Source organism: Cyanistes caeruleus, chromosome 13 (genome assembly GCF_971803275.1).
Source record: "Cyanistes caeruleus chromosome 13, bCyaCae1.hap1.1, whole genome shotgun sequence".
NCBI classification, from domain to species: Eukaryota; Metazoa; Chordata; class Aves; order Passeriformes; family Paridae; genus Cyanistes; species Cyanistes caeruleus.
Window position 1 is genome coordinate 2,820,120 of NC_141713.1, and position 26,014 is coordinate 2,846,133.

General features: G+C 48.0%; 3 protein-coding genes and 1 long non-coding RNA gene across 18 annotated transcripts in view; 3 read left to right on the forward strand and 1 right to left on the reverse strand.

Annotated features, from left to right (window-relative positions):
• Window positions 1-8,431, forward strand: part of PCSK6 (proprotein convertase subtilisin/kexin type 6) — a 91,598-nt gene extending 83,167 nt beyond the window's left edge. For all 14 annotated transcript variants that reach the window (XM_086848781.1, XM_086848779.1, XM_086848782.1 and 11 more), the window contains 8 exons: window positions 517-696; window positions 1,265-1,367; window positions 1,918-2,114; window positions 2,550-2,637; window positions 3,753-3,844; window positions 5,091-5,220; window positions 6,202-6,314; window positions 6,753-8,431. In XM_086848781.1, coding sequence (XP_086704907.1) covers window positions 517-696; window positions 1,265-1,367; window positions 1,918-2,114; window positions 2,550-2,637; window positions 3,753-3,844; window positions 5,091-5,220; window positions 6,202-6,314; window positions 6,753-6,850 — 1,001 coding nt within the window. In that variant the 3' untranslated portion in view covers window positions 6,851-8,431. The remainder of the gene's footprint in view (window positions 1-516; window positions 697-1,264; window positions 1,368-1,917; window positions 2,115-2,549; window positions 2,638-3,752; window positions 3,845-5,090; window positions 5,221-6,201; window positions 6,315-6,752) is intronic.
• A 1,258-nt stretch (window positions 8,432-9,689) lies between these two features.
• On the reverse strand, window positions 9,690-12,934 carry LOC147650652 (uncharacterized). Its single transcript, XR_015275736.1, has 2 exons — window positions 11,537-12,934; window positions 9,690-11,489 (listed from the first exon to the last, which is right to left on the reverse strand). It is a non-coding gene; the product is annotated as an uncharacterized LOC147650652 (long non-coding RNA).
• SNRPA1 (small nuclear ribonucleoprotein polypeptide A') lies at window positions 11,589-17,438 on the forward strand. Of its 2 annotated transcripts, XM_023933831.2 has the most exons (9): window positions 11,589-11,841; window positions 12,504-12,651; window positions 13,152-13,230; window positions 13,584-13,630; window positions 14,356-14,458; window positions 15,016-15,095; window positions 16,199-16,274; window positions 16,637-16,730; window positions 17,254-17,438. In XM_023933831.2, exons 1-9 carry the CDS (start codon window positions 11,760-11,762, stop codon window positions 17,310-17,312), a joined length of 768 nt encoding a protein of 255 aa, XP_023789599.1. In that variant the 5' UTR covers window positions 11,589-11,759; the 3' UTR covers window positions 17,313-17,438. The 2 variants fall into 2 exon arrangements, with proteins under 2 accessions (XP_023789599.1, XP_023789598.1); XM_023933830.2 differs by lacking the exon at window positions 17,254-17,438 and having other exon boundaries at window positions 16,637-16,831.
• A 228-nt stretch (window positions 17,439-17,666) lies between these two features.
• Window positions 17,667-23,365, forward strand: SELENOS (selenoprotein S). Its single transcript, XM_086848828.1, has 6 exons — window positions 17,667-17,841; window positions 17,973-18,107; window positions 19,579-19,685; window positions 20,373-20,462; window positions 20,554-20,629; window positions 22,557-23,365. Exons 1-6 carry the CDS (start codon window positions 17,766-17,768, stop codon window positions 22,640-22,642), a joined length of 570 nt encoding a protein of 189 aa, XP_086704954.1. The 5' UTR covers window positions 17,667-17,765; the 3' UTR covers window positions 22,643-23,365.
• Window positions 23,366-26,014: the final 2,649 nt, after the last annotated feature.

Here is a 26,014-nt window from a genome sequence, read left to right on the forward strand (position 1 = left end):
TCGTGAAGGGTCTTGGTGTGGGTGTGATGCCTTGGGAGGAGGGGGTCTCACCAGGTGCACTACAGTGTTTTGGGGGATGCTGAGCTCAGACCTCTGTTGTGTCAAGCAAAGAGATGGCTGGAGCAACAGCAGCAAGAAATAATCCAGTGTGTGCCGGGTGGCTTTTGTCAGACAGAAATAATCCTCTATTGTGGAGCTTTTAAAATTACTGGTTCTCTGCAGTGTTGGACTCAGAGACTGTGGTGATGCTGCGGTTCCTCAGATGAGTTATGGAATTAAAAATCCCTTGTAAGTGGCTTAAACAGCTGCATTTGTGTGGGCTGGAAGCTCAGGGGCTCATGAACATTTCTGGGTGTTCACTGTTTGCTTCTGCATTGCTGTGCCAGCAGTGACACCCTGATGGTCCAGTCCATCCTCCTTCCCCATCCTTCTCCCCCATCCATTCCCCCAAAGCTGGATCTCCCAGAGACGGGCGAGACAGGGAGCAGGATGGCTGAGGTTGTGTCTGCCCCACAGGGAAGCTGAAAGAGTGGAGCCTCATCTTCTACGGGACAGGCGAGCACCCCTACAGCGCACTGAGTGTGCCCCAGTCCCGGGGGAGGTCACTGGAAGTGCCAGCATCGGAGATGGAGCCATCGAGAGCCGCCTTCCTGCAGAGCCAGGTGGAGGTGGCGGAGGAGGAGGAGGAGTACGCGGGTAAGCGCTGCCTGAGCTGCCACGCTGCTCCCCCCAGGAAAATGAAATCCTGATAAAAACTGGGGGAGCCACGAGGTCTGATCCTGCCTGGGGCTGAGGCAGGCTGGGAGGAGCAGTGCCTGTGGCCAGCACGGGGCAGCAGGATGGTGAAATTAGAAGGTAGGAAATGCCCCATCCCAGCCACAAATTGGTGGTGCAGCTGTCTGAGGGGTAAAAAAAGCTCCACCTTCCCTCCTCCAGCATGGGCAGGGGTGGGTGTCTCTGCTGCTCCCTGAGAGCAAGTCCCTCTTTCAAAGCTGCTGCTGCACTGGTGCTCAGCCAGAGGATGGTTCGGTGGGATTCATTCTGGGAAGGATGAACTAAAGGAAAGACAAGCACTCAAAGCCATGCAGCCCTATAGGATAGATAGGATAACATTTAAAATACAATAGATATAGGATATAGAATAAGATGGGGGAAGAGTCCAGGTGTCCATTGGTCCAGGGAGGGGTGTATTCAGGGCATCCTGGCAGTAGTGCCTGGAGGGTGCTCAGCTTCTCCCACACTGAGCTGGTCTCTCCCTCCTCAGGTCCGTGCCACTCTGAGTGTGGTGACCAGGGCTGCGATGGCCCCAACGCTGACCAGTGCTTGAACTGCATCCACTACAGCCTGGGCAGCGTGAAAACTGGCAGGTGAGGGGTGGTGGGGTGTCCCCATTGGGTTCCTGGGTGACAGCAACACCTTTCCTCAGGTCTCACAGCTTGTGTGGGTGACAGATGTTTACATAAAAAAGAAGTGTATGGGAAATTACATAGGTGGAGCAAGAGGTGTGAGGATCTCTGTCCTGAATTAGGGTACAGTGGGGTGGAGGACATGGAGTTGGAGAGCCCTCGAGGATCTTGGCCACACAATTATGTTGGGGAAGAAGCTTTGGCTTCACCGGCTGGAGTCACCCACACCCAAGGGACAGCCAGCTGAGCTGCCAAGTCACTGCAGGAATTGGGGTTTCCACTCCTCAGTCTCTTGGGATGGCACAGGGAAACTTTACCTACAGCTGGGATGAGAGAGTTCCTATCTCCAAATTAGACCTGTGACTTCCAAGATGCTGTAAATCACAAGAATAAGAAGTAAGCAAGGTCAAATTGCTGCCAAGGCTGGGGGACGCTGTGGGTGAGGGGACAGTGGCAGGTGCCCGAGGCGGGAGGTGACCGGTGCTGGCACCAAAGCCGGTTCCCTCCCCAGGATGTGCGTGAGCTCGTGCCCTGCTGGGTTTTTCGGTGACAACGGCGCCCGGAGGTGCCGGCGGTGCCACAAGGGCTGCGAGCGCTGCGTCGGGAGGGGACCGAGCCAGTGCACGGCCTGCAAGAGGAACCTCTACCACCAGCCCGAGATGGGCACCTGCGTGCTGCTGTGCCCGCCCGGGTTCTACGCCGAGGAACGTAAGGATGGTTATCACTTGCAAGTTGCAGCACGTGGATGTGCAGGGGTTGCTTCTATTTTAAGTGCTATGGGTGGAGAACACACCTTGATTCTTGAGTACTGGCTTTGAATTTCCCTCTTGACACACTTTGAACAGTGAAGGGAGGAGGGAAACCTCTGGGTGTTCAGAGGGTGGTGCAGAGCAGAGGTGCTCAACTCAAAGCTCTTAATTAGAAGACTGTAATTAATGACCCTGGCTGCTTGCAAAGCATATTTTTTTTTAGCAAGCAGTGACAGATAAGGTCACCTGCAATAGCAAGGATCTTTTGGGAGGAATGTGCCTTTCCACCCTGGGGAGCTGGTGCTGGGGTGCAGTGGGGCTTTGCGGCTCTGACTGCTGCTTGCAAATCACCGTCCGGATTTTATTCTCCCTGCATTGCTTTGTTTTTTGAAAGGTCAGAAACGCTGTCTGAAATGTCATCAAAGCTGTAAAAAATGTGTTGGCGAAGCAGACAAATGTACAGCATGCAAAGAGGGATTCAGGTAAAACACCAGCACGGGAGGAGTTGATACCTGCAGCACTCATACCTGTGGTTTAAATTAGGGGAAACCGATGGGAAATTAGAGTGAATTAAGTTCAAGACTAGAGATTCTGCTTCCACAGTGCTATAGCTGTGGTGCAGTGTGCCTAGACCTAGGAGGTCTAGGGATTTAAAGGTGGCAATTAGTGTCCCTTTCTTAGCTGAAAACCGTGATTTAAATTTAATTTCATTTTTCCCAGCTCTTTCCAGGGTGGTGGGTAAGTGCTGCGTAGAGCTGGTACCAGCCTGAGCTGTTCCAGGCAGGCTGAGAATCCCCACTGCAAAGGCAGAAACCCTTCCCTCAGAGTCATCCATGCTGAAAATTTTATTTGGTGAACCTGTTGAGTGGGGCTAGTACAGGACTGATTTTCCAGCACTGCAGGTGCAGGCAGAGCCCTCTGAGGACCACTGGGTGCCACTGCTGCTGGCCCCACAACATCTGCAGGACACAGAGCCCAGTGTCAGCTCTAGGGAGAAGCTGTTTTTCATCCCCAGTTGCTCAGGGAAGTACAATCCCACAGCAGTCTGCAGTGTTTAGGCACTGTAAGTGAGTCAGAGCCACGGTGTAGCAGTGGGGCTCTCTCAGACAAAGAAATTCCCGCTGCCAAAAGATTATCTACTCCCTCGGAAAAGCACAAGTGGAGGCACTTGTCAGACATAATCCGCACGGCGCTTGTTTTTTATTGTCCAATATCCTTTTAAGCCAGGACTTCAAATCATCCCTGCCACGGCGAAGCAGCACCGGCCCGGCCGCGGCGCTGAACCAATTTCCTTTTATTCTGGGGAGCCTCAGTGGTGCAAAAGGTCTTCAGGAGAGCCTGGCTGCCTGCCCATGGGAAAAAAAATAATTTTATTTCCTCCTGGATACTTAATTAAGGAGCCTGCAGCTGTCCCTTTGGTCCAGGCAGGATTTTAACTTCTTCTAAGACACTGATAAGCTGGCTGATTTTCCAGCACCTTCTGTGCTACAGGCTGAGGGTGCCATTGGACTCTGGGAGATGAGGAGATGGGAATGGGCTGTGTTGAGTCCTCATATCCCACAGCTTTGGGTGCAAATGTTCTCTGCTTTCCTGGCAGCCTGGCAGGGGAGAGCTGTGTGCCAGAGTGCCAGCCTGCCATGTACCTGAGCCGGGAGCCACGGCGGTGCGAGACCTGCCCTGCCAGCACAGGTATGGCCTTGGTCCCACGGCATCCCATGCAAAACCCCAAACCCCTCCTGCATCAGATGCCACTCCCCACTGTACCCACCCTGAGCCGAGGCAGAGCGTGCTGGGGGAATGCAATCCCAAGTCTCCAGCACATCCTGTGAGGTATATGTTCATGCTGGAAAGGTTTTTAGGGGAGTTTTTACATTTTTATTAGAGCCATTTTTTATTTCTCGATCTCCCCGAAGCCAGGTGCTTTAGTTTAATAAGGTTGCGGGGGAGGCTGTAAAACCCTCCTGGAGTGATGGAAGGTGGCTTTGCAGCGGATAAAAATGTCAGGCAGCTGAGGTGTGTTATCCCGTGTTATCCCAGCCGCCCCACAGTGCCGGGCTGGCCACTCCCGCTTCCCCCAGCTGCCTCAAGTTGCTCAGCATTCCCTTTAAATCCTGCCTTCCTTGCTTCCTGCAAGTCTAATTATTTTCCATTGTTAATGTTTGTGCCTGCCCTCAAAATCATCATAGATCTGATGATAATATGATCTCTAGACAATCCATGTTCAGTGGCATGAACCTCTTCTATCATACATGGGCAATTGCCTCGGTCTAAATCCAAAATATTTATTGATCTTGTTGGCAAGCCTGGAAGGGAATGGGCTTTTATTCCCTGAAGAAAATGATTTCCCTTCTAATTCTTATTCCAGTCAGTGTGAACGTACTCCACCACAATTATTTTTCCAGCCTTTTCTCGTCTCCTTTTCCTGTATAACCATTTCTCAGGCTTGGTGTGTGGAAGCCCTTTAATGATACCACCTCCATCACTGAGCTTTGCTGTCCAGCCACAACACACAGACATCAGAGTGGGGCTCTCTGCTTTCCCAGCTCCTCTCTGGAGCACTTTCCTCCTTCAGTTCCTCCTTGGCCCAGTTCAGCATCTTCTTTTCCATCCTGGGGAAATCCAAATCGATGCATGCTTGGGAGTGGTGGCTGATGGCCCAGAGGGGATGTGCTGGTCCTCACTGAGCCCTGGTAGCCAGCTTTTGGCTCTGCAGAAGAACAGACACTGGGTCCCAGCTGAGGTTTTTGGGATGGAAGCTGAGTTTTTGGGGTGGGAGCCAAGCACATGCACGGGACCCTGTGGCACAACAAGCATTTCGTTCACGAGCAAGACAAAGCCAAGCTGGTGTCCCCATCCCATGAAGGGCTGTGGCCACGCTTGCTCTGTCTCCAAAACCACCCAGGTGCCATTTTTACCCTTGTCCCTGTCCCCACAGGGCCAGGTGAGGATGACTGCACCCCCTGCACCCCCGAGGGCTCTGCACCCCACTGGCGCTGTGTCCCCGCCTGCCGTGAGGGTTTCTACCCCGCCAACAGCCACGGGCTGCCCAACAAAGTCTGCAAGAGGTACAGAACCACCGGAGCAAAGCCAGGGCTGGTGGGGAGCACTGCCAGCCATGACAGGATAATGCTGGAAACAGCTCACAGCTTGATGAAAATGAAAATAGGGATGAGGGAGCCAGGGCAGCTGTGGGGCTGGACCCCACACGGCCCTGCCCTGTGGATTTCAGAGCAGTGAAGCCGCACGCACCCCCGCCAGAGCCAGCCAAGGTGTCTTAGGGCTACAGTGGAAGGGGCTCAGCCTCAGCCCCGGGCTCTCTGGAGGAGGTGTGGGAGGAACAGCAATGTTTAGGTAAATAGCCCAGCTTTCAATTAAACCTGCTCTGTTTGCCCCGTGGCCATGTTGGAGGAGTGCTCCCCTCTCCTCAGCCCAGCAGGGGCTGGGCGCAGGAGACAGGGAGATGCCGGGAGGCAACAATTTGCTCCCACTCTCTCCGGAGCTCTGCGCTTTAACTGGGGAGTGGGAGTGGATTCAGCCTCATGAAAGCAAACACGAAAGGCAAGGATTAAAGCTGATTTGGGAACACACAACGCCATCCCTGCCTGCTGGGGTTTCACTCACCTGCACTGTTTCTTTGGCAGGGAGGAACAAGGGACCAGCATCCCTTCCCAGGGATTTCAGGCACAGTCCCCAGGCAGGAAGCACAGTGCTGGGCTCTGTACTCTGAGCAAATGATGGGACCAGCACAGATTCCCTTTGCAGCTCTTTTTCTAGCTGGGATGGCTGGGAGGTGAGATGCATGTCCCACTGAATCTTCCCAGAAGGAAGATTTTGGGATGTCACCAGCTGTCACTGGCCATTGAGTTGGCCTCACCAAACCCAGGGCTTCAATAATGTTTCAGCTTCAAATTTGCCATTTTCCACATCCTCTGGTTTGGTCTGGCTGTCACAGTGCTAACAGATGTCTTTTGGCTGACGGCCCACTGAGGGTGGCCTGAGCAGGGTGTTGGTGCTGGCTCAGGCCACAGCAAGGTCTCTGTCCCCAGGTGTGATGACCACTGCTCAGCCTGTGAGGGCTCCAGTGGAAACTGCCTCAGGTGTAAGGATGGCTACAGCCTCCTCGGTGGCTCCTGTGTGACAAATGAAACCTGTACCAACGGTAAGTGGCAGAACTGCTAGCACAGTAGTGCTCTCCTGGTAGCAAAATGAGAGGTTTGGGGGATTCCCTTAACCATTTAAAGCTAAAAGTGCTGGAGCTCCTGGGCTTGCTGGGGCATGGCTGCAGTGGGCTGGGCTTGGGTTGTGGGGGGCAGGTGGTTCACCTGGCATTGCTTCTGGATATCTGCCTGTTGCTCAAACACATCCAAGCATTTGTATTTTGTTATAGTTTAATCTTGGGGCTAATTCTCCCACTCACTGCAAAGCTCTTTTATTCCTTCATTAAAACCATGTGAAAGATGCCCTTAAAAAGTGACTCCTTTTCAATTCTGTCTCCCCCAACACTGGCACAGTTGCTGCGCCTGTTACATGCAATGTTTGTTTATTTAAAATGTTAATCTGCTCTCATTTTCTCTTGTTCCTCACCCCGGCCTCCCAGCTGACAAGACTTTCTGTGAGATGGTGAAATCAAACAAGCTCTGTGAAAAGAAGCTGTTTGTGCAGTTCTGCTGTCAGACGTGTCTTATGGCCGGGTAAAGTTCAGCGGCTGCATCCATCCAGGACTTCCACTGACTGCCAGCCCAGTTTTGCCAAATGTTTAAGACAAAAGTTTATTTTTTCAGCTTTGGGAGAGTTTACATGGTGCTGTCAAGCATTTGCTCGTAAGTTTGATAGCTTTAATATCACTGTCGGCGCGTTTCTATAGCAATATGTTAAGCAGAGATTGGAGCGTACCCTGAGTGATCAAGGCCTGGAAGCAGCAGACAAGTGGTGATATTAACACTCTCAAACACTCCTGGTGAGCAGGGACCAATGCATGATCCATGTACACACGCTTGGTTCTTCGCAGAAATCCTACTGATCCGCCCGCTCCGAGCGGCCGGCGGGAGCCCTCACCACAAGGGATGCAGGACTTCACACACCTGCGAGGAAAGAGCCAATTCTGGCTCATTTTTGGTACCCTTTTGTGCCAGGTGCCAGCTGATCTAAACCTGCATTGCCAGCGCCGTGCTCTGTACATAGGTCAAACGATGAACCAGGCGGCTCCGGAGCGGGGCCCCACAGCCCTCTCCGGCACTCCTGTTCGGATTCGCTCGGTCACTGCTTCCCTCTGGCCGTGGCAATAACTGGAGGTTTGAGGACCAAAGCCAGAGCTGCCCCCCGTGGCTCTGCAGGTGTGTCAGCCCAGCAGGGCTTTGCCCTGCAGGTAACTGCAGCCAGGCAAAAGCCGTGTGCCTACAAGGAGTTGTAGGGTTTGGGGGGGGCGGGAGGGGTTTGTCCACACAGACCAGCCTTACCACAAAACGTATTTCCCTCCTGGAACTGCTTGTACATTGCTGATTAAGTCAGTTCTGGAACAAGCTAAATCCTTCCTCTAAACGAGATGTTGTCCCAATTAATCTTTCTTGGCATTTTGCGTTACGATCCTCCCCCTATTTCGCTGGGTACACCCCTCTCTCTCTCACAAAATCCTCCTGTTCATGGCAGTGATTTTTCTTGGGCATCTATTTCCCAAATGAGACATTCCAGGGATCCAGCCAGGAAACTTAATTCTACAAAACCCTTCCCCAAACAAACCTTTTCATGCTCTATCTTAATAGTAAGTCATGTGGTGTTTATATAATTGTGTTTAAAATATCCTTGGCTATGTTGTTTTACAGATTTTTAAAAAATAACTTATACAATCCTTGGGTTTTTTCTCCGTGGACTATTTTTTATATGGGAGTGGGGTATCTTTTTGTGTTTTATTCCTTCTCCTTTTCTCCTCTCTGACCCTGCAAAGCCACTCTTTGCACCAGATGTATGTAAACACTCTTTCCTACGCTGCATGTTCTGATTTTCATTGTTAATAGTTTTAATGAGTTAAACCTTTCTCCAGTGAAATTCCCAGTACAAACTGTCACCAGTTCCACACGGAGCTGGGATAATCCCTGCTTGGTTTCGGCTGCAACGACACCTGCCCTGCCTGGGCTTGCCCACAAGAGCTCACCTCAGCCAGGTGAGGAGGTGAAAGCCACACTGTCTCCAGCCCTAACCTGCCTGGACCAAATCCAAGGAAAGATGAAGCTTTGGTGAACTGATCTTTAAGTTAATAAACTATTGATCTCCCCTGACAAATGAATCTGTGCTTTTTCCAAATTCATGCAGCCCTGAATGGAGACACTGCACGTCCTTACTTTGCTGGACAAAGCAGCTCCTCCTGCTCAGCTCAGAGCACTTGTGGGAGAAATGCTCAGGAACAGATGAGCTGCATCTGCAAAAACCTCACTTTTGTTGTTGTAAAGGTCTTTTTACCTCCAGACAAAACTCAGATTCCAAATACCTGCCCTGTGCCAGGCTGGGCTGGTGCACCCAGGGCCATCTTAGTATGGTTTGGGGCTGTGCTGGGGCATGGGTGGGTGTATTCTCCAGTGTGGGGGATCCTGGCTGGCAGAAGGGCTTGCTCCCCTTTCCCACTCACACAAGGAGCATCCTGAGCCCTCCAGTTCCCAACTGTTCCCAGCAGCTGGGAACCGCAGGGCCACTGTTCCTTGTTGGCTGTCTGCGAAGGAGAGGAGCCGCTGGTGTGGTTGGGGAAGGGAGGGAACTGTGGAACCCTTTGTTTGTCGTGTTGGTTTTGCAACAACCATGGGCCAAGTGCCCAGGGTAGTGCCTGGATATCTGGAACTGAGCTTTTTAAGTGGGGAAAAAAAGAAAAGAATAGAGCCTTCCCACAAGGGAAGATGCTTTCTCAGAGATGTGCAGCTGTGGATTCCTGCATTTTGTTGGTCTTCACAATCATCAGATGATGAATATGAATTAATCACATACAATGATTCCTTCTCTTGGTGCAGGATTTCCCTTTCAGTCTCAGGCCAAACCAGAGGTCAGAGCTGGGGTGACACACTCCTGGCTTCTGCCCCTTTGGTTGGAAAATACCAAACTTCATTTCTCCTGCTGTGTTAGTGAAAAAACAGGAGCTGTGGATCAGGAGTACTGTGCCAGCCTTTCAGTTCTCTGGCTCACAGCAGCCTGCCTCTAAATACTGCTCCTTGGTATATTTAGATGTACTGAAATTCTACAAAGAAACGAAAATGCTTACTCTTACATCTTGACATAACTTAAAATACACACTGGGGAAGGCAATGCAATTTAAGATGACCAGTCCCTAGCAGTCCCAGCTCTATCTTGCTTTCTGCTGCCTTCCAGCCTGCCAGGGAAAGAAAAACAAATTCTGCACATTGAATTCATGCAACAACATCAGCTTCCAGCGTTTCCCTCAGAAATCATTCTTGTAAAGTAATAAAATTCAGATTATTTCTCCAAGCTGTTGCAATACTTGCTTGGAGCTATTAAAGTCTGACTGGTATGCTCAGAGGATCAAAGTGGCTGTGTCTTCAAGATAAATGCATATTTAGGCAATTTATTAAAGCTCATTTCTCTGTTGTCTCTTGGCACCAAAGCCAAATCTATAATAGCTGTTTTCTGGAAAATCTTAGCGCAGCCTGACTCCTCGTTTGCAGTTTGGCCGTGGGGTTGCAGCCACGGCCATCTGCCATTGTGCAGTTGGCAGGTGGGGAACACAGATCTTAAAAAATCATTGCTTTGAGTTTCCATTGCAAAGAAAGGATTGTCGAGAGCTTGTGTGCAGCGTCTGAAACCCAGAATCCATCTGCTCGCAATTACTATTCTATTGTGGCTGTAGAGCTGAGGCAAACAGATGTATTGTGCTAAGGGAGACAGGTCCATGTTTTATTTGGCCTTCTCAGAGGCAGGACCTGCTTTCCAGGAGGCTGGAAAGAGTCTCCTTATAAGAACTGCCTGAAATGACTAAAGTCTCTGTTGTCTTTAACGCTGCATGATGCCTGAGTCATGTACAACAGTGCTGCTAATTCTTGGGTTTTTCCTTGTGACAGCTCCCTCTTGTTCTTGCTGCCTCCTATGTTATAAAACAAATGCAGCTGTTATAAAAACCTGACTCTGTGCTTTCCCATACAGCTCTGGTGAAGGAGTTTTCACAGCAGGGAGCACAGGAGCTGCCTGAGCCCAGCTGAACCCTGGCAGGGCCAGCTCTGACGCTGCAGGTCTGGGGACTGAGCCAGGCGTCGTGCCCAGGGTGATGCCCTGAGAAGCTCCCAAAAGAAAAGCATGAGCCATCCCTGTGAAGTGCCAAGTGTGGCTGCAGCATTTGGCCTGCTATAACATCCTCTGGGTTCACAGAAATGTCATGTCTCACAAAAAATAGCCTTCCCTCGATGGCAGTGGAGACAGAAATCCTTCCTCATCCTGCTCCGCAGGCCTTGAAGGCTGGGGAAGGATTTCCCCAGAAGTAGTGGCTTGGTGACATTCAGCAGGTTTTGGGGGTCTGGGGGTGTCACTTTCAGTTCAGTCACCTGCACTGTTCAGCCATCAGCTGAGCCCTTCCCAGCAGTGCCAGGCAGTCCCCAAGGCTCAGACCCAGGGGCCTGGGTGGGAGCTCCTGGCCAGGCACAGCAGCCAGAGCCACCTCAGCTCCCCCAGCACAACTCATAGCTTTTCCTTGCTGTTCCCCAAATCCTTAAAGCCAGGTAGGGGGATGTAGTGACATTTGCAGGCAGGTTTTATCTCACGGATAAAGAGTGTGTGTCGTGCTGCAGCCTGTGGGGTGTTCTCAGCCCATCATAGCAACTCTGAGAGCAGGAACGCACACGGAAGGGATGGAGAAACTGTCCCAAATGCTGCAGGGGGAAAGCACTTATGGGCAGCACAATGTCCGGGAGCAAAGGCTGAGCTGCTGCTGGGATGGACGGAAAGCACTGAGAGCTGCGGTTGTAGAAGGTGCCCTGGATCTGCAGCAGGAGGGAAGCAGCAAGTGCTTGAACACGGTTCTGTCCGAAGGGAAGCACCAGCCATGGCAGGACGTGTACTCCCGCTCTGCCCGGATTTCTGCAGATAAATCTGTGCCTGGAAACACCAGAAGGTGGGAGGGAGCCTCTGGTGGCACCTGTGCTTCTCTAGGGCACTGCTGACGGCAAAGCCAAGTCCCTTCTGAGCTTGTAGGGGCTGGGGCGTGGGGCTGGGAGCTGGCCCGGGGAGGAGCGGGATGAAGGGATGGGTGTGGGGAGCTGCACCGGGCTCTGAGGAGGGGAATGGAGGGATGGGCGTTGGGGGCTGTACCGGCCCGGGAGGAGCGGGATGAAGGGATGGGCGTTGGGGGCTGTACCGGCCCGGGAGGAGCGGGATGAATGGATGGGCGTTGGGGGCTGTACCGGCCCGGGAGGAGCGGGATGAAGGGATGGGCGTTGGGGGCTGTACCGGCCCCTGAGGCGGGGAATGCGGGGATGGGGCGGTCCCTGCCGTTCGCTGTCTCGGCGCTCGGCTGCGCGGCTTGCGCGTGCTCGGCGCTCGGCGCGGTGTCCTGCGGCGGCCTGGCGCGCTGTGGTGTCGCGGTGTCGCTGCTTGTCGCGGTGTGTCGCGGTTTGTGGCGATGGTGAAGCTCACGGCGGAGCTGATCGAGCAGGCGGCACAGTACACCAACGCCGTCCGCGACCGGGAGCTCGACCTGCGCGGTGCGCGCCCCCCGCGGGGCGAGAGGGGCTGTGCTGGGAAGGCGGCGGGCGAGGGCGGAGGGCTGAGGCCCGGTTGTGTGTGTGTGTGTGGTGGAGCCTGGGGGAGGACTGTGTTGAATCCCTCACGATTCTGAGAGGCTGTGCTGGGGTTTGGAGGGTCCGTGATGGATCTTGCAATGGGGCCTGGCGCCTTGCGCGGCCGGAGGTGCCGAAGCAGGACGGGGAAGCCGCGGGGAGGTTGCTGGAGGGGCTGCAGTGGCCGGGGGTGGTTAAAGAGGCTCCAGTGGCTCCGGAACCTGCGGGGGATGTGAGGGAGCGAATTCCAGAGCGGTAGAATGGTTTAGGTTGGAAGAGAACCTAAAGATCATCCCTTCGCAACTGCTAGGACAGGGAGATGTAGGAGGCATGTGCTGTGGTGGGGGTGGGATGTGCTCCCAGCACGAGGGATGTGCCAGAAAGGTGGTTTTGCTGAGAGGGAGGAAGAAGGATTGAAAAAGCCGTGAGCGCTGTTTGGTTTGAGGGGGAGAGTCGATCCCGAGGTGTTTTGTCTGAGGTTTATCTTCATCCTCAGTCCGTCCAGATTTGCCCCCACACACTCTGCTTTGCTTTGGTCTGCTCTGCTGTGGGCACCATCTGACCCCTGCCTTGCACTCTCTCTCCAGGCTACAAAATCCCTGTTATTGAGAACTTGGGTGCCACTCTAGACCAGTTTGATGCCATTGATTTCTCTGACAATGAGATCCGCAAACTGGACGGATTCCCCTTGCTGCGGAGGCTGAAAACTCTCCTCATGAATAACAACAGGATTTGGTAAGGGGCTGTGTTTTAGCCTGATGGGACCCTGGGGCAGAGGAAAATGCTTTTGGGAGAGAGGTGTGTGTGTCTGTCAGTGCTGGGTAGGTGCAGGAGTGTTTGTTTCAGGCAGTAAAATCAGCACGGAGCACTGTGTGGGTCCTCTTTCAGTTTCTTTCCTCATACAGTGCAAAAGTTGGTGTTTGTTTCTCAGCCAGCACAAGGAGATGCAGAGTTTGGGATTTGGCCAGATCTTTGGACTTCAATAATCAGCTCCATAAAGACACAAAAGAAGGGATACCTGCAAGGGAATGGATTTAAATCTCAGATTGTATCTAATGTTCTTGCAGTGACATATTGCTAGCTTTGTTAGAAAAGTGTTTTGGATGCTCAGCCAAACTTCTGGTGTCACAGTGGGTTTTTCACAGAGAGATCCTCTGTGTTACTGTGTTTCTCTGTATTTTCACCATTGCTAATTCCTGCCCTAAATGAAACCTTTGGTTTTTGTTGTTCTTCAGTCGGATTGGTGAGAACCTGGAACAGGCTCTGCCCAGCCTCACAGAGCTCATTCTTACCAACAACAACATTGCTGAACTGGTAAGCTGTGATGCAGGATAAAGCTAAACAAGCTTAAAATTTGTGGTTTTCATCTCCTTAATTAACTATTTGCCTGAGAGTAGTGCCATGTGCTTTTGATAATAGTTGGTTCTTTCTCTTTAGAGCAATATCCTGTAGTTTTGGCAGTAGTTAATGGTGTACATGCTTTAATGAATGTGATTTGCTTCATGCAGTGGAACAGCAGTCACAAAGCTTAGTGGTTTTCCTATTAAAATAATTACAGTAATTTAATTAATCTCTAAAAGAGATACAAATTCAGGAACTTTGTTTTCAATTATTTGATTTTTCTGCTAAAGGGGATTAAAATTTCTTCCTGTCTTCCCTTCACTCAGGGTGAACTGGATCCGTTATCAACTATTAAATCATTGACTTACCTGAGGTATGTAACCCCAGAAAGAAAAGCTGCTCTTTCTCTGGTGTCTGAGCTCTGCTGCTGGCCTGACCCTTTGCTTTGGTCTGGAGTGCTCTGCTTTTTATGAGCTGTGACAGATCCTTTAAGTCTAAAAATTGAATTGATAAACAGTGTTTCCTCTACTCTTCATAAACATCTGGTAATTATTGTCTGAGGTTTTATGTACTGTTTTATATATATATAATACTGGTTTTATAGACTGTTGGGATAATGAGATTAACATCTCTATAAACCAATACACAAGTGCTGAAGTGAACTTAACCTTTAAAAACCTAAAACCAAAAGGTTTAATTGGTTGATTAAAAAAAAAATAGTTTAAAATACATGCAAACAAGGCCTTTTCAATAGTATCACATTTGGTGTGAGGGACAGAGAGGAACACAGCTTGCCCTGTGATTTTTCAATTGTTCAGTGTCCAGATAAGAAAAGTGATGTTTCAATTATTTTTGGGGGGAGTATTATGATTATTTTGAGGTTGTTCTTAATGTTGTCCTTCAGTTAAATCTACTGAATTGCTAAAGTGCAAGTTTTTACTACAGTTTCCATAGTATCAAAAAACTGTCAGTAGGCTTATTTCATGGTGTTATTTGTTATCTGTTGCAGCAGGAAGTACATGAATGCATTTCAAGTATATTAATATTTTAAAATATTTTGTATTGAGAGCCTCTTTATAACCTTTATTTATTTCACAGCGTTCTAAGGAATCCTGTAACAAATAAGAAACATTACAGATTATATCTAATTCATAAAGTTCCCCAGGTCAGAGTGCTGGATTTTCAAAAAGTGAAGCTCAAAGTAAGTCTGCTTGCTTTTGATTTAGGGGTTTTTGTTTGTTTGTTTGTTTGGGTTTTTGTTTTTATTTTGTTTGTTTGTTTCATTCAACATTTCATGTTGAAAATTCACCATGAACAGTGGTCTTGTAAATTTTATTGAAACTCTGTAAGTGGGTCTACAACACTCTCATTGTTTCCTTTCAAGGTTTCATTCTGTTAAGGATAGAATCTGTTTAATTATGTTTAATTAAGTTTCAGTGCCTTTGTTTAGTGTTACTCTTTTCTGTGTCTCTGGTGTTGGTAGGAGACACCTTTAGAGAAAGAAATGAGCAGAAACACCACAGCCTTCAGCTCTGGGTGGGGGGTGAGTGTGGGAAAGAGCTCTTCGTTCTAAGAGCATGAGGTTGATACATCTTTGAGTGTTTGGGCAATGTTTATCTGCTTGTTCTTGCATCTGGTCTCCATGTACCAATTTCACTGATGAAGATGAGCCAAAGTGTCTTTCTTGGCCAAGAGAAAAGCTTTGCAAACTGTGATGTTCTCAAATTAACTTTGTGTGTGTGTGTGGTATCGCTGTAGGAGCGACAGGAGGCAGAGAAAATGTTCAAGGGCAAACGGGGTGCACAGCTTGCAAAGGATATTGCCAGGAGAGCAAAAACGTAAGATAAAACAAATTTACACTGGCATCCTCCTTCAGAAACACCACTTTCTTTGTGTGCAGTATCAGGCAGAAAACTGAAATATCAGCTGCTGGCAGGATGCCTCAAAAGCTTTTGGATCCAGAAGTGCCTTGTCCAAGCACCCCGAGTTTTGGATGGTGGTGAATACATCTCAGAAATGTTTCTGAAAGAGAGAACTTGTTCAGGGTGGATTCACTGAAGTCAACAACCAGGAAACCTTAATTTTATTTTTGTTATTTAACTGCAGAGAGGTGGCCATTATTTAATCTGTGTTTGGTGGGGTTTTTCTCCTAGATGATTGGTAACTAAATTATTTTGTTTTGCCAGGGAATAAACTGCAAAATCTGCTGTAGTTAGGAGATGAAATACAAATGAAAATCTTTAATTAAGCTATTAGAGTGTATGTTTAATTAGTTTAATTGTTAAGTGGTACATTGTATGTTTTGATTAACCTATTTGGTAATAAGAATTCAGATCATGTGTGGCAACAGCATTTCCAAATTAATGGTTAAATAGAAAAATGTCTTAAACTTATTTAGCATTTAAATCTGTAATAGATGGATTTGAGCTCGAGTTTGTGAGTGGAAAGGGATTCAGGTCTGTGACAGTTCTAGAATAAGCAGGTGATTTTCCTTAAAGCAGCAGCAGCAGATAACCTTTTTCTTTTGACCACTTTAGTGCAGGCTTTACTTTAGGCTGTTGTAATATCTTATTCGACACATGGGAACAGAAAACCCATTTTCAGTTAGTCTTTATTTATCCACCCTGCTTTTGTAATGGCAACAGACCAGCTGAGTGTTCAACAACATCCAAACCAAAGAGCTTTTGTCAGCTGCCTGATGAATAAAGTTAAGTTCTGCCTCTGAGCAGATGAAAAGGTGGGGGGGAGTAATGGGACAGTGAGGACAAGTTGCTGGTGTTTCTGAAGGAGGCAATTCTTCACTGTATCAGTTTGTTAACAGAGATAAGATACTACACTTGATGGAATGAAATGCTTTCAAACCTAGTTTGGAAGCATTTCAAGTTAAGAGAAGCAGCTACTCTTCAAAAAGTGTTAACAGGTCTTTTTTTCCCTTTTTAAGCTTCAATCCAGGAGCTGGTCTGCCAACAGACAAAAAGAAAACTGGGCCCTCCCCAGGGGATGTGGAGGCAATTAAGGTAAATATGGCAGGAGAAAAGTGGAGGAGGAAAGCTGCCATGGATCCAAATTGAACAAATATTTCCTTTGTGCTATTCAGACAAATAGATCAGCATGTCCTGTCTCTGGTTTAGGTTATTTTTCTGTAAGTTTTCTTCTGACCTACCTGTATTTTGAAAACTTAAGTGAAATGTTAACCTGAGTTCTTCTAAGGGAGGGGGAGGTAATGATTTGTCATTTGTAGAATTTTCTAGAACTAGAATTTAGTAGAACTTCCATAGGCGTTCAGCATCACTTAACTGGTAGAAATCTGGGTTTTGTGTTTATTCTGAGCAGTCTGACACAGGGTGTGTGAGGATTCACTGAGTTCTCTGTTTCTCAGACTGCCATAGCAAACGCCTCGACCTTGGCGGAGGTGGAGCGGCTGAAGGGATTGCTGCAGGCGGGACAGATCCCCGGCAGGGAGCGGAAATCAGGTCACTCTCTACTTCTGCTGCTCTTCTTTAAACAGAATCCACCTCTCTTCCTTGATTCCTGATGCTTTATGTGATCTCTGTAGGGAGTTGGGTAGAAAAAGTGGGAGCTTGTCATGTGTGGAGCACACCCCTGGCTCTGTGTGATCTGCCTGGCCTTGAGTGCAGCTCAGGGCTGTCACCTGCACTCCCTCCAGAGCAAGGTGCCAAACAAGGTGCTTTGCTGCACTGGATGACTCCAAAGTTCATCCCAGTTATTGAACAAAATGAAATTACGGAGTCTCTCTGGACCTGTGCTGAGCATCAGTGCCTCGGGTGTGGGTACAGCAGTGAGTCTGGGAGCCCTGCAGAGATGTGTCTCAACTGCAGGCTGGCCATAGCACCAGTTTTCTGTACATTGGGGCTACCTGGATTTCCCGTTCTGTAGAGTTCTTAAACGTTCCCTTTATAACTCTTCTGCAGAGGGGTGGGGAAAGAACAGCAACGTCTGCAGCAGCTGCCCTAAAACTCTGACGTGTCCTTTCAGGCCCATCGGAGGACGGCGAAGAAGAAATGGAAGAGGACACAGTGCCAAACGGATCGTAGCCCGGGCCGTGCCGCGCTCCGGCCCTCCCCAGGAGCCCTTTCCTGTCCCATTCCTGTCCCCGGCAGGGCCCCATCGCTCCCGTCCTCGCGCATTTCGCTGTTCAATAAACGAACGGTCCCTTTTTCTCCCGGTGGTGCCGCATCCGCTTCCCGCCCGGGGGGGGCTGGGGGCGGGCTCGTGCGCACCCTGATTGGCCGCCTTGCGCCTGCCTCCCTTCTCTCATTGGCCGGCGCAGCCGCACGTCACCCCGGGCACTCGGCCAGCGGCGGCGCGGCGCTTCCTGGCGTCGGCGGACGGGGCGGTGATTGGTGGAGCGGGGCGGGCCCGGATGTGAGGCGGCGGCGGACGGGGCGGTGATTGGCGGAGCGGGGCGGGCCCGGATGTGAGGCGGCGGCGGACGGGGCGGTGATTGGCGGAGCGGGGCGGGCCCGGACGTGAGGCGGCAGCGGGTGATGGAGCCCGGGGGTGACGGTTCCGCGCCGGGGCCGGCGCTGGGCCGGGGCGGCCTGGAGGCCCTGCAGCACACGGGTGAGGGGCCGGGGGCCGGGAGTGAGGGCGGGGGGCGGCGGGGCCGAGGCGCGGAGCCGGGGCCGCTCCCCCGCCCGGGTGGGCCCCTTGCCGCGCGGCCCGCGCTCACCTCCGGCCTGTCCCCATCGCAGCGGGCTCGGTGCTGTCCAGCTATGGCTGGTACATGCTCCTGGCCGTCGTCGCCGTGTATCTCCTCGTGCAGAAGGTGTCTCGCAGCCTGGCGGCGCGGCCGAGCGGCCGGCCCGGAGCAGCTGAGGCGGCCGAGGGTGAGTACGGAACGCGCCTGTGGCCTCCGGGCTCCTGCTGGCCCTCCGCGGCCTGGCCCGGTGCCTGGGAGCCGCTGGGATCCGCACCGGGCTCTGGAGCTGCTAACAGCCTGAGGGAGATCCGGTTGTGAGGGGGTTTAGAGGAGAGTGATGCTCGGGATAACGGCTCAGCCCCCTGAGCCTGAGGGGATCACCGGGAAAGGTTGGGCCAAGGGAAGTGTTTTTAAAAGAAAGAGAGGAAAACCATGTCCCAAAGTAAGGTGTTTGGGAATGAAGGAGCGGGAATATCTGCTCTTTGGTGGTGCAGGAGCTGAGGGGATGGAAGCTAAAAGCACCCATGGTCAGTTACCAGATAACTTCTAAAGCCAAAACTCCCAAATCTAAATCTTGGGGAAGATACTTCTATAAATACTCACTTTTTATTAATATTCATCATCCCCTTCCAGTTATTCTTTCCCAGTTCCTGCTGTGGCAGGACTGTGTGCAGTTGGGGTGTGACGCTGTTATCTTTGGGAGTGTGGCACAGGTTGTAAATCTCACAGTCAGGATCCTGCTGAGAAGCACAGGCTGTGCTCGTGGCTCTGCCAAATCCATGAGTGCTTGGCAACGATCCCTTGGGCACATTGGCACGACAGGACATGGGGCCCCAGTAAAATCTTATTTGCGTGCCCTTATCTTTCTGCAGTTCTTTTGTGATGATAATTAAATGACGATTTAATTGCCCAAATTGCCTGTAAAAATGAAATTACTGAAAGTACTGACATTGCTTTTTCATATTCATCACTGGATCGTAGCAAAAAATGAGGCAAACAAATGTGGAGGTGCTTCAGCTTCTGGAATAAAACAGAGCAACATTTGCCTTTTTTGGGGGGTATAATTTAATTTTCCTACTGACCTTCAAAGGCCACTCATGAAGAACAGTGGTGCCTCAGTATGGATTTTCTGAGACCTCCAGGTGTCTTTTGAGATCTGTGTCATGTTTGTAAGTGATTTGTCTGCTGATGGAGGGTGTTAAATCCACTGCTGCACTGACACCAGCAGGACCCATTGCCAGAAGGAGTAGGAGTGAATGTGGGCTGGTTGCCTCATCCTTCTGCGTAAAAGAAGTTCTCTGGGTAAAAATGGTCCCTGTGAAGCCTGGGTGATGTTTCTGAATTAATTTGTATCTAACAAGTCCTTCAGATATAGAAGGAAGTGTCCTTGAAGTGTGAAGTTTAAACTTTATGGTTAGTTATGCTTGTGTCCTTATTAAAATCCTGTTAAAGCAATTGCTTTAAAACAGTAAAACATGATGAAGTTTAATTCAGCATATAAATTACTATAAAAGATTATCTGGAAACTGAACTTGAGCTGTGATTTTTAGAAAAACAGCTGCAGGGAGAGATATGAAGCTTTCCTTACCACAATTATTTGAGGAGACCATCTAGAATTTACTTTGAGTAGCTTTGCAAACTCTTTCCTGATTTCCTAGAGCCTGATGCAGTGGTGAGAAGGCAGGAAGCTTTGGCAGCAGCTCGCCTCAGGATGCAAGAGGAATTGAATGCACAAGCAGAAAGATACAAGGAAAAGCAAAGACAGGTAACCAGAGAGCATTCCTTCCTTTAACTCATACATTTCTCATCAAGAACTTTGCTGCTGTTAAAGAAAGCAGCAGAATGTAATTGTGGGTCTGGTGTTCATTTGTTCCCAGGTAAATCTGTACCTGCAGGAACTTAGTTGTGTGTGCAGTGAATAGCTGGAGGGGTCTTGCTGGCATTTAAATTAACTGTACCACTGCATATGTGTGTTTTCTGCTCTTAAAGGCAAATATAAGTGTTAGAAATGTAGCTTAGCATTGCTGCAATTGAAGGGTCTGAATTACAGCTTGAGATCATGAGGAACAGCGAACTGCTGAGTGGGGCAGTGCAGAAAATATGTGATCTTTCTTTCCTCTGTAGAACCCCACATTGTGCATTGAATTACTGTCACATGCAATATTCTTTACTTAGTGCTTTTTATGGATTTAGGGTTTGAACTTGCCACTGGTTCTGTTTTACTTTCAAAATGTTTTAAAGCATCAAGTGGCCAAAAAAAAGCCGCAGACTCAGTCAGGACATCCCAAGGAGGGGCAGAGATGTGGGTGTATAAAAGGAGTAAATTCTTCCATAATCTCAGGGATACTGCATCAGATAGACACATTTTGTTGAGTCTGTTGTTTCTGGGGATTCTGTTAGCTCTGAAATCTTAGTTCTTAGATTAAAGCTTTATCCTGTATTTGTTCTGTAGCTGGAGGAGGAGAGGCGAAGGCAGAAGATCGCGATGTGGGAGAGTATGCAAGAAGGAAAAAGCTACAAAGGAAACCTGAAACTGAATCAGGTAACAACCATATTAATTATGTCACAGTTGTGTTTGTGTGACTGAGGGAGCTGAAATTTGTGCTGAGTAACTTTTTTGCTTTTCTGAACAGCAAGAAGTAGAATCTGGTGCCTCTGCCTCAGCAGTCCCAAAATCTAAACCAAACAAAAAGCCTTTGAGAGGAGGTGGTGAGTATGGAATCCTTCACACACTCTGAGCATGGAACAGGTCATTTATCCAGCTGTATCTATGGACTCTGTACATACTTTTTGTCTTTTTAAAGGAAAAAACAAAACATTCCTTACAAATGAGCTCTTTATCTGTGATCAGCTGGTCTGCTCTGTCCTTTGTGCAGAAAGCTGGCAGGGAGTTTCGTGAGTGCTTTTCTCTGGGAAGAGAATGTATCAGGTTTTTCTTTTTGTAAATATGCTTTCGCATAATTTACTGAGATTTTTGCCACTCAGAATTACAGATTCTTACAGTATTTCTGGGATCCCTCCCCCATTATTGTATAAGGTCAATAATTTAGTATCTGGTCTGTCTTTCAAGCACCTGAGGTACTGAGTAAATGCAGGAAGAGGGTATTTTACTTTGTATTATGTATATTCAGAAGATGAAAGGAAATTATTATGTAAAATGTGACCTTACTTTTAAAATACCACAGTGCTGACCTATTGAATGTATAAATCCTGTAGCTGTATAAACTCTTACCAACTCTCAAAGTGCATCTCACTGTTAAACTCAGTCACCTGCTGGAATCATCTTGATGGATGAAGTGCTTTCTAGTCTCACACTGCCCATGTCAGGCTCACTTGCCATGCAGGCAGTCTGTTTCCTCTCCTCTCAGCCCAGCAGCCCTTGCCCATACCTGCAGGTGCTAATTTGGGTGTATTTTAATGACAGTTTTCCACAGTGGAGTGGATCATCCAGACAGCCTCAATCAGGCTGAAAAGGAGGCCCACTTAGGGTGCAATGCTGAGTGACTTGATTAAGTGTATGAAACCTGTGGATTCTTGATTTAACATCCTAAACCTCAATAACAGTGCAGTGCTGGGATTTCTGCTTTGAGTATTTCTCCTGACATTTGAAGGAATCAAGCTATTGATTCATCTTAGGTTGTTTAATGAGGGTGTGATGTCTGATGCTGCCAGGTATCTTTGATAGCTCTGTTATGGGTTATTTACCTCCCTGGGGATGAGAAATGCAGGGGTCAGCTGTGCTGAGAACCAGGATCAGGGCAGCTGGGTTTGGGCACCCTTCCAGCTGCTACCTGTCCTATTTTAATCCACAGCAAAGTCCTTACTTAAGTAAATTACAGAATTAGAGGTCTCAGATCTTCCCCTGAGGTAGATCAGCGTGAAGTGAAAGAACCATCTGTGCTGCTCAGCTGCTCAGTTGAGCTAGAAAGCAAAACTTGGCTGGTATGAGAAAAACAAATTTCAAAGATTAAGGTAATGCTGGGAGTTTCAGAACAGGTTGCTTTGTAAACCCCCCTGGTTACTAGAATTTGGGTTCTTAGGTTTGTGCAGAAGAAATTGAAGATGTTTGCCAAGTTCTGAGTGGGTTCTTCTGACATGAAGTTTCCCATGGTTACAGCATTAGGATGTTCAACTAAAGTGCATTTGCCTTTTCTACCTATGCTTGCCTTTTCAAATGCTCTAAAGAAATACTTTGCAGTATTAATGAGTGGATTTACATTTTCACCTTCAGACTACTCCTTGCAGGACTGGAATGAGGGATTATTTTAAGTCACTGGCTGTTTGGGCTCTTGGAGAACAGATACACTCTACAGACTTTACTGTAAGAGCTGCTGTTGCTGCTCTATTTATCCTGCAGCTTTAGAGCAGACTTAGAAAAATTAAATGGTGATTCATTTCAATTTCATTTAATCCAAACTGATCAAATTAAAGCACAAATGTTATGCAATGGTTTTCAAAAGAGAAACCCTCTCAAGTCTGGATGTTTTCTGTGCTTTCATTCTCCCTAAAATGCTGCTTGCGTAAAGGATGAGCAAGGTGTAAATATTATGAGACCTATTTTTGGTGTTCCTTGTGCCTTGGTGAAGGGCTGTGGAGGATGAATATTAACAGAGTGGGTTTCTCCTCTGTGTTCCAGGCTATAACCCACTGTCTGGAGAAGGAGGAGGGACGTGCTCCTGGAGACCCGGCCGGCGGGGCCCGTCAGCAGGTGGATGAGGCTAACGTCCCTAGTGTCCCCTGGCACTAGCAGGCTTGATCTTACCCCCTGTCTAGCTGCCTGCAGCTGGCTTGTCACAAGGACTCCTTTGGGACTGGTTTAGTGCACTTGTTAACTTGAAACAGATTTTGTTTGTTTGATTTACACCCTTTCCAAATTGTAACACATTGGCTGATGCTACACCAGAAAAATACCTGATCCTCTTAGAGAGGGCAAAGAGAGAAGCAATTTTGCTATAATCAGTTAATTTTCACTCTTCTGTAGAGAGGGAGTGTAGTTTCCAGCCATAGTGAATCACCTGGGATTGTGAGATCTGGGCTCTCTGACAAATTTAGTTATCTATGCTCACTTTACCTCTGTGAGATGAGGATATTTACCATCCTCAGATAGGTTACCAGATTTACCTTCCAACTAAACACAGTCATTTAGAGAGGAAGGATATTATCATTGGCAGACACCTTGAATTTAGGAAGGGGGACTTTCAGAAAAAGCACAGGTGATCTGACAAATGCCACGGATTTGCACCAAAGGCCAGTTATTGCAGAAGAGTCTCTGTGACAAGCCAGCTTGAATGATGTTTTCCTTAGAAATGGTAAACAAACCAGTGAGGATTACTGATGATAGACAGCAGACAGGGGGGTTCTTGCTATTCCTTTTTTTTTTTTATTGCAACTGCTTTGTAAAAACAAGACATTATTAATATTAAATATAATTGCAGACATCGTAAATCTGGTATTTACAATCTTGTGGTTTTCTACAGCATCTTTTTTTTTTATAGAAAGCATTTGTTCTAGTGCAATAAATGTGTATAAAGCAAGGTGGGAGATGAAGTAACTCTGCTGCAGCTTGGGCAGCACCAAAACTGAGGGTGGTGTATGCTGAGGAGGGCTCTGGCCAGTGAAAGTGCCACACTGGCAAGTGAGGGGTGCAAGGAGTGTGTGGTGTTCATCCTTCTGGTGTATGTCAGCACCGAGGACAAAAAACAACTGGTCATCATAACCAAACTTTCCTAGCATCCCATCCCCTTGATTTTCTCTCTAGAATGCAACAGACAAATAAAATCCAGGTTGTTTTTGGAAAGGAGTGAAATAATTCCTGTTGGCATAGGACAAGTGTCCCTGTGTCCAGTTGCTGTTCCTGAGCTGGTCTGTGGGCACTGGGGAGGGAGCAGTGGCTCCTTAGAGCTTAGGGCTGCCAGAGCACTTGTTTCTGAATATTTACTCTTGGAATACTTGTGCTTACAATAGCTACAAGTGTCAATTTTGAATACATGTTCATATGCTTATTGATGTTTCTCTTGACTAGAAATGCAACAGGAGCATTATTAGAGAGTTTAAAAGTTGGTAATGAAATTGAAAGGCCAAGGAGCTTTTGTTTTAGACACAACAAAGTGTTTGGTCAAGTGTGTGTGGAAGGTGAAGTGAGGCTGTTGATGTTCCTATGGGAATTCATTCAGAGGCCTTCAAACTTCAGGTTTTAATCCTGAATAAGGCAAAAAGAAATAGAGTTGGGGAAGGATATTTTCAACATCTGAAGAGTCTTCCTCAGGAAGTAGGACTAAGTTGTAATGTCGTAGGGAACATCTCCCTTGTGTTGAGAAAACAGGCAACAGACTGAGATGTCTTCAGAAAAACAACTGGGGGAGGTTGTTGTCTTAAAGAAGCAGAAATCCTTGTGCTGGTAAGATGGTCAGGGATGGGTTTATTTAATTCAGTGAAAACATTTGCAAAATAAATAAGCAGGTCTTAACTGAGCATATGCTAATCTTTGTCAGTGTCTCAAGACTTGCTTCTGGCTAGGACTAAGGGTATGGCTTTTTGCCCAATTCTAAGGTTTAAAAAGACATGTCAAGTGAAAGTGAAATGATGTACATATTTCTGGAAGTTTCAACCTGATTTTTCATTTTTAATTTTTTTTTAATCCTCAAGTTCCTGAATTTTCTTAGTCAGACACTTCTAAGCTATTGAACAGGGTGGGAGGACGAACCTCAGCTCATAAAAGTTTTCTTTTGGCTCACAATGTGCACAAGAGGGAAGAGTTTTTCCTCTGACTTCAAATGGAAAGCTCTCCCCTGACCACAGCCATTATGGAAAGGTGGTTTCTTGCTGCTTTATAGCTCAGGAGTGAAGCATGTAGAAAGCATTAGGTGAAAGTGAACTATGTAATGAATCCATTGTTCCTGGTTTGGTATGAATTCCCAAGAACTTGAATTATGAAAGATCATATTAAAAAGCCTTCAGGAAATTTTTTTTTTCCCCCCACTAGAGCAGTTATGCAAGAAGCCTCTTGCTTTACCCATGCAGATGTTCTGGAAATACCTCTATCTGGAAGAAGCTGGATAATAAACTATTTAACTGCTGGATAATGCTATTTAACCACTGAAGAATAATCTGGTTTGGGTATTAAGAAATAAAAAAAAATCAAGCAAGTGTTCAGAGGCACAAAAAATTCCTGAAAATGTTACTTGCTTAAGAAGTGCAGCTAAATATTTTTTGTTGCTTTTAGATGATTTATATGCTGGAGGAGCAGAGTTTTTTGTTTTCTTTAAATTGCAGATGAGATCTGGTTTGTGCATAGTTCTCTTAACTATTCATCAGGAGATACTGAGCACTGGAGTTAAAACTGAACAAAACAACCCACGTTGTCAGACTCATAAAAATTATTTGGCTTTGTTTATGCCTTTAAAAAACATTGTGAAATGAGAGAAAGATTTTAAGAGGGATATTGCATACTTGGGCGTTTAAAAAATATCTTTCTTATACTGGAAATTTTTAATAACAAACAGAAGAGGGAGTTTGGGGGAGTGAGGGCAATGGGGGAATCTGTCAGCAGAGCTGTTCCCAGGTGTTCCAGAGTTATCTGTGTCTCAATCAAAGATCAATGTGAGTGAAAATTATAATTGCACCTGTATCTGCAAGGAACTGCTGTCCTTGCAAAATCCAAGTGCAGGTGTGAAATGCCAGTACTAGCACATCTCATCTGCTGTGTTTATGCAGTTCTGTACTATTCTGACTCCAAACTCAAGGAGCTGGGCTGTTCTGCGGTGGCTCCGTGCTCAGACTCTGCTGATATTCAGCTCAGCTGTTTAGATTGTGGGGTTTTTTGGGGGGAAGGGGGATGTGTGTCTTATTCCCCTCCCTAGAAGATGACTTTGCATTCCAGAGCTCAGTGAAGGAGGATGGCATCCAGCCTGAGAGTCTCCTGTAGATTTTACCAGCAGCCCTATTGTTTTTGGCTGCATTTAAACCCCTCTAATGCTGTTCTTTCTGCCTACTGCTCAAGCAGGCAGCTCCCTCGTGCAGTTGGGTCCTTGCAAGGCTGGCTGCACATCAGCACACATCTCAGCATCAGATCCACCTTCTGGATGAATTTTGCCC

Coding starts and splice junctions, on each gene's coding strand:
- SNRPA1 (XM_023933830.2), top strand. CDS start 11,760: ATGGTGAAGCTCACGGCGGAGCTGATCGAGCAGGCGGCACAGTACACC. Junction 15,096..16,198: donor ATTGCCAGGAGAGCAAAAAC/GTAAGATAAAAC, acceptor TCCCTTTTTAAG/CTTCAATCCAGGAGCTGGTC. Junction 16,275..16,636: donor GGGATGTGGAGGCAATTAAG/GTAAATATGGCA, acceptor TCTGTTTCTCAG/ACTGCCATAGCAAACGCCTC.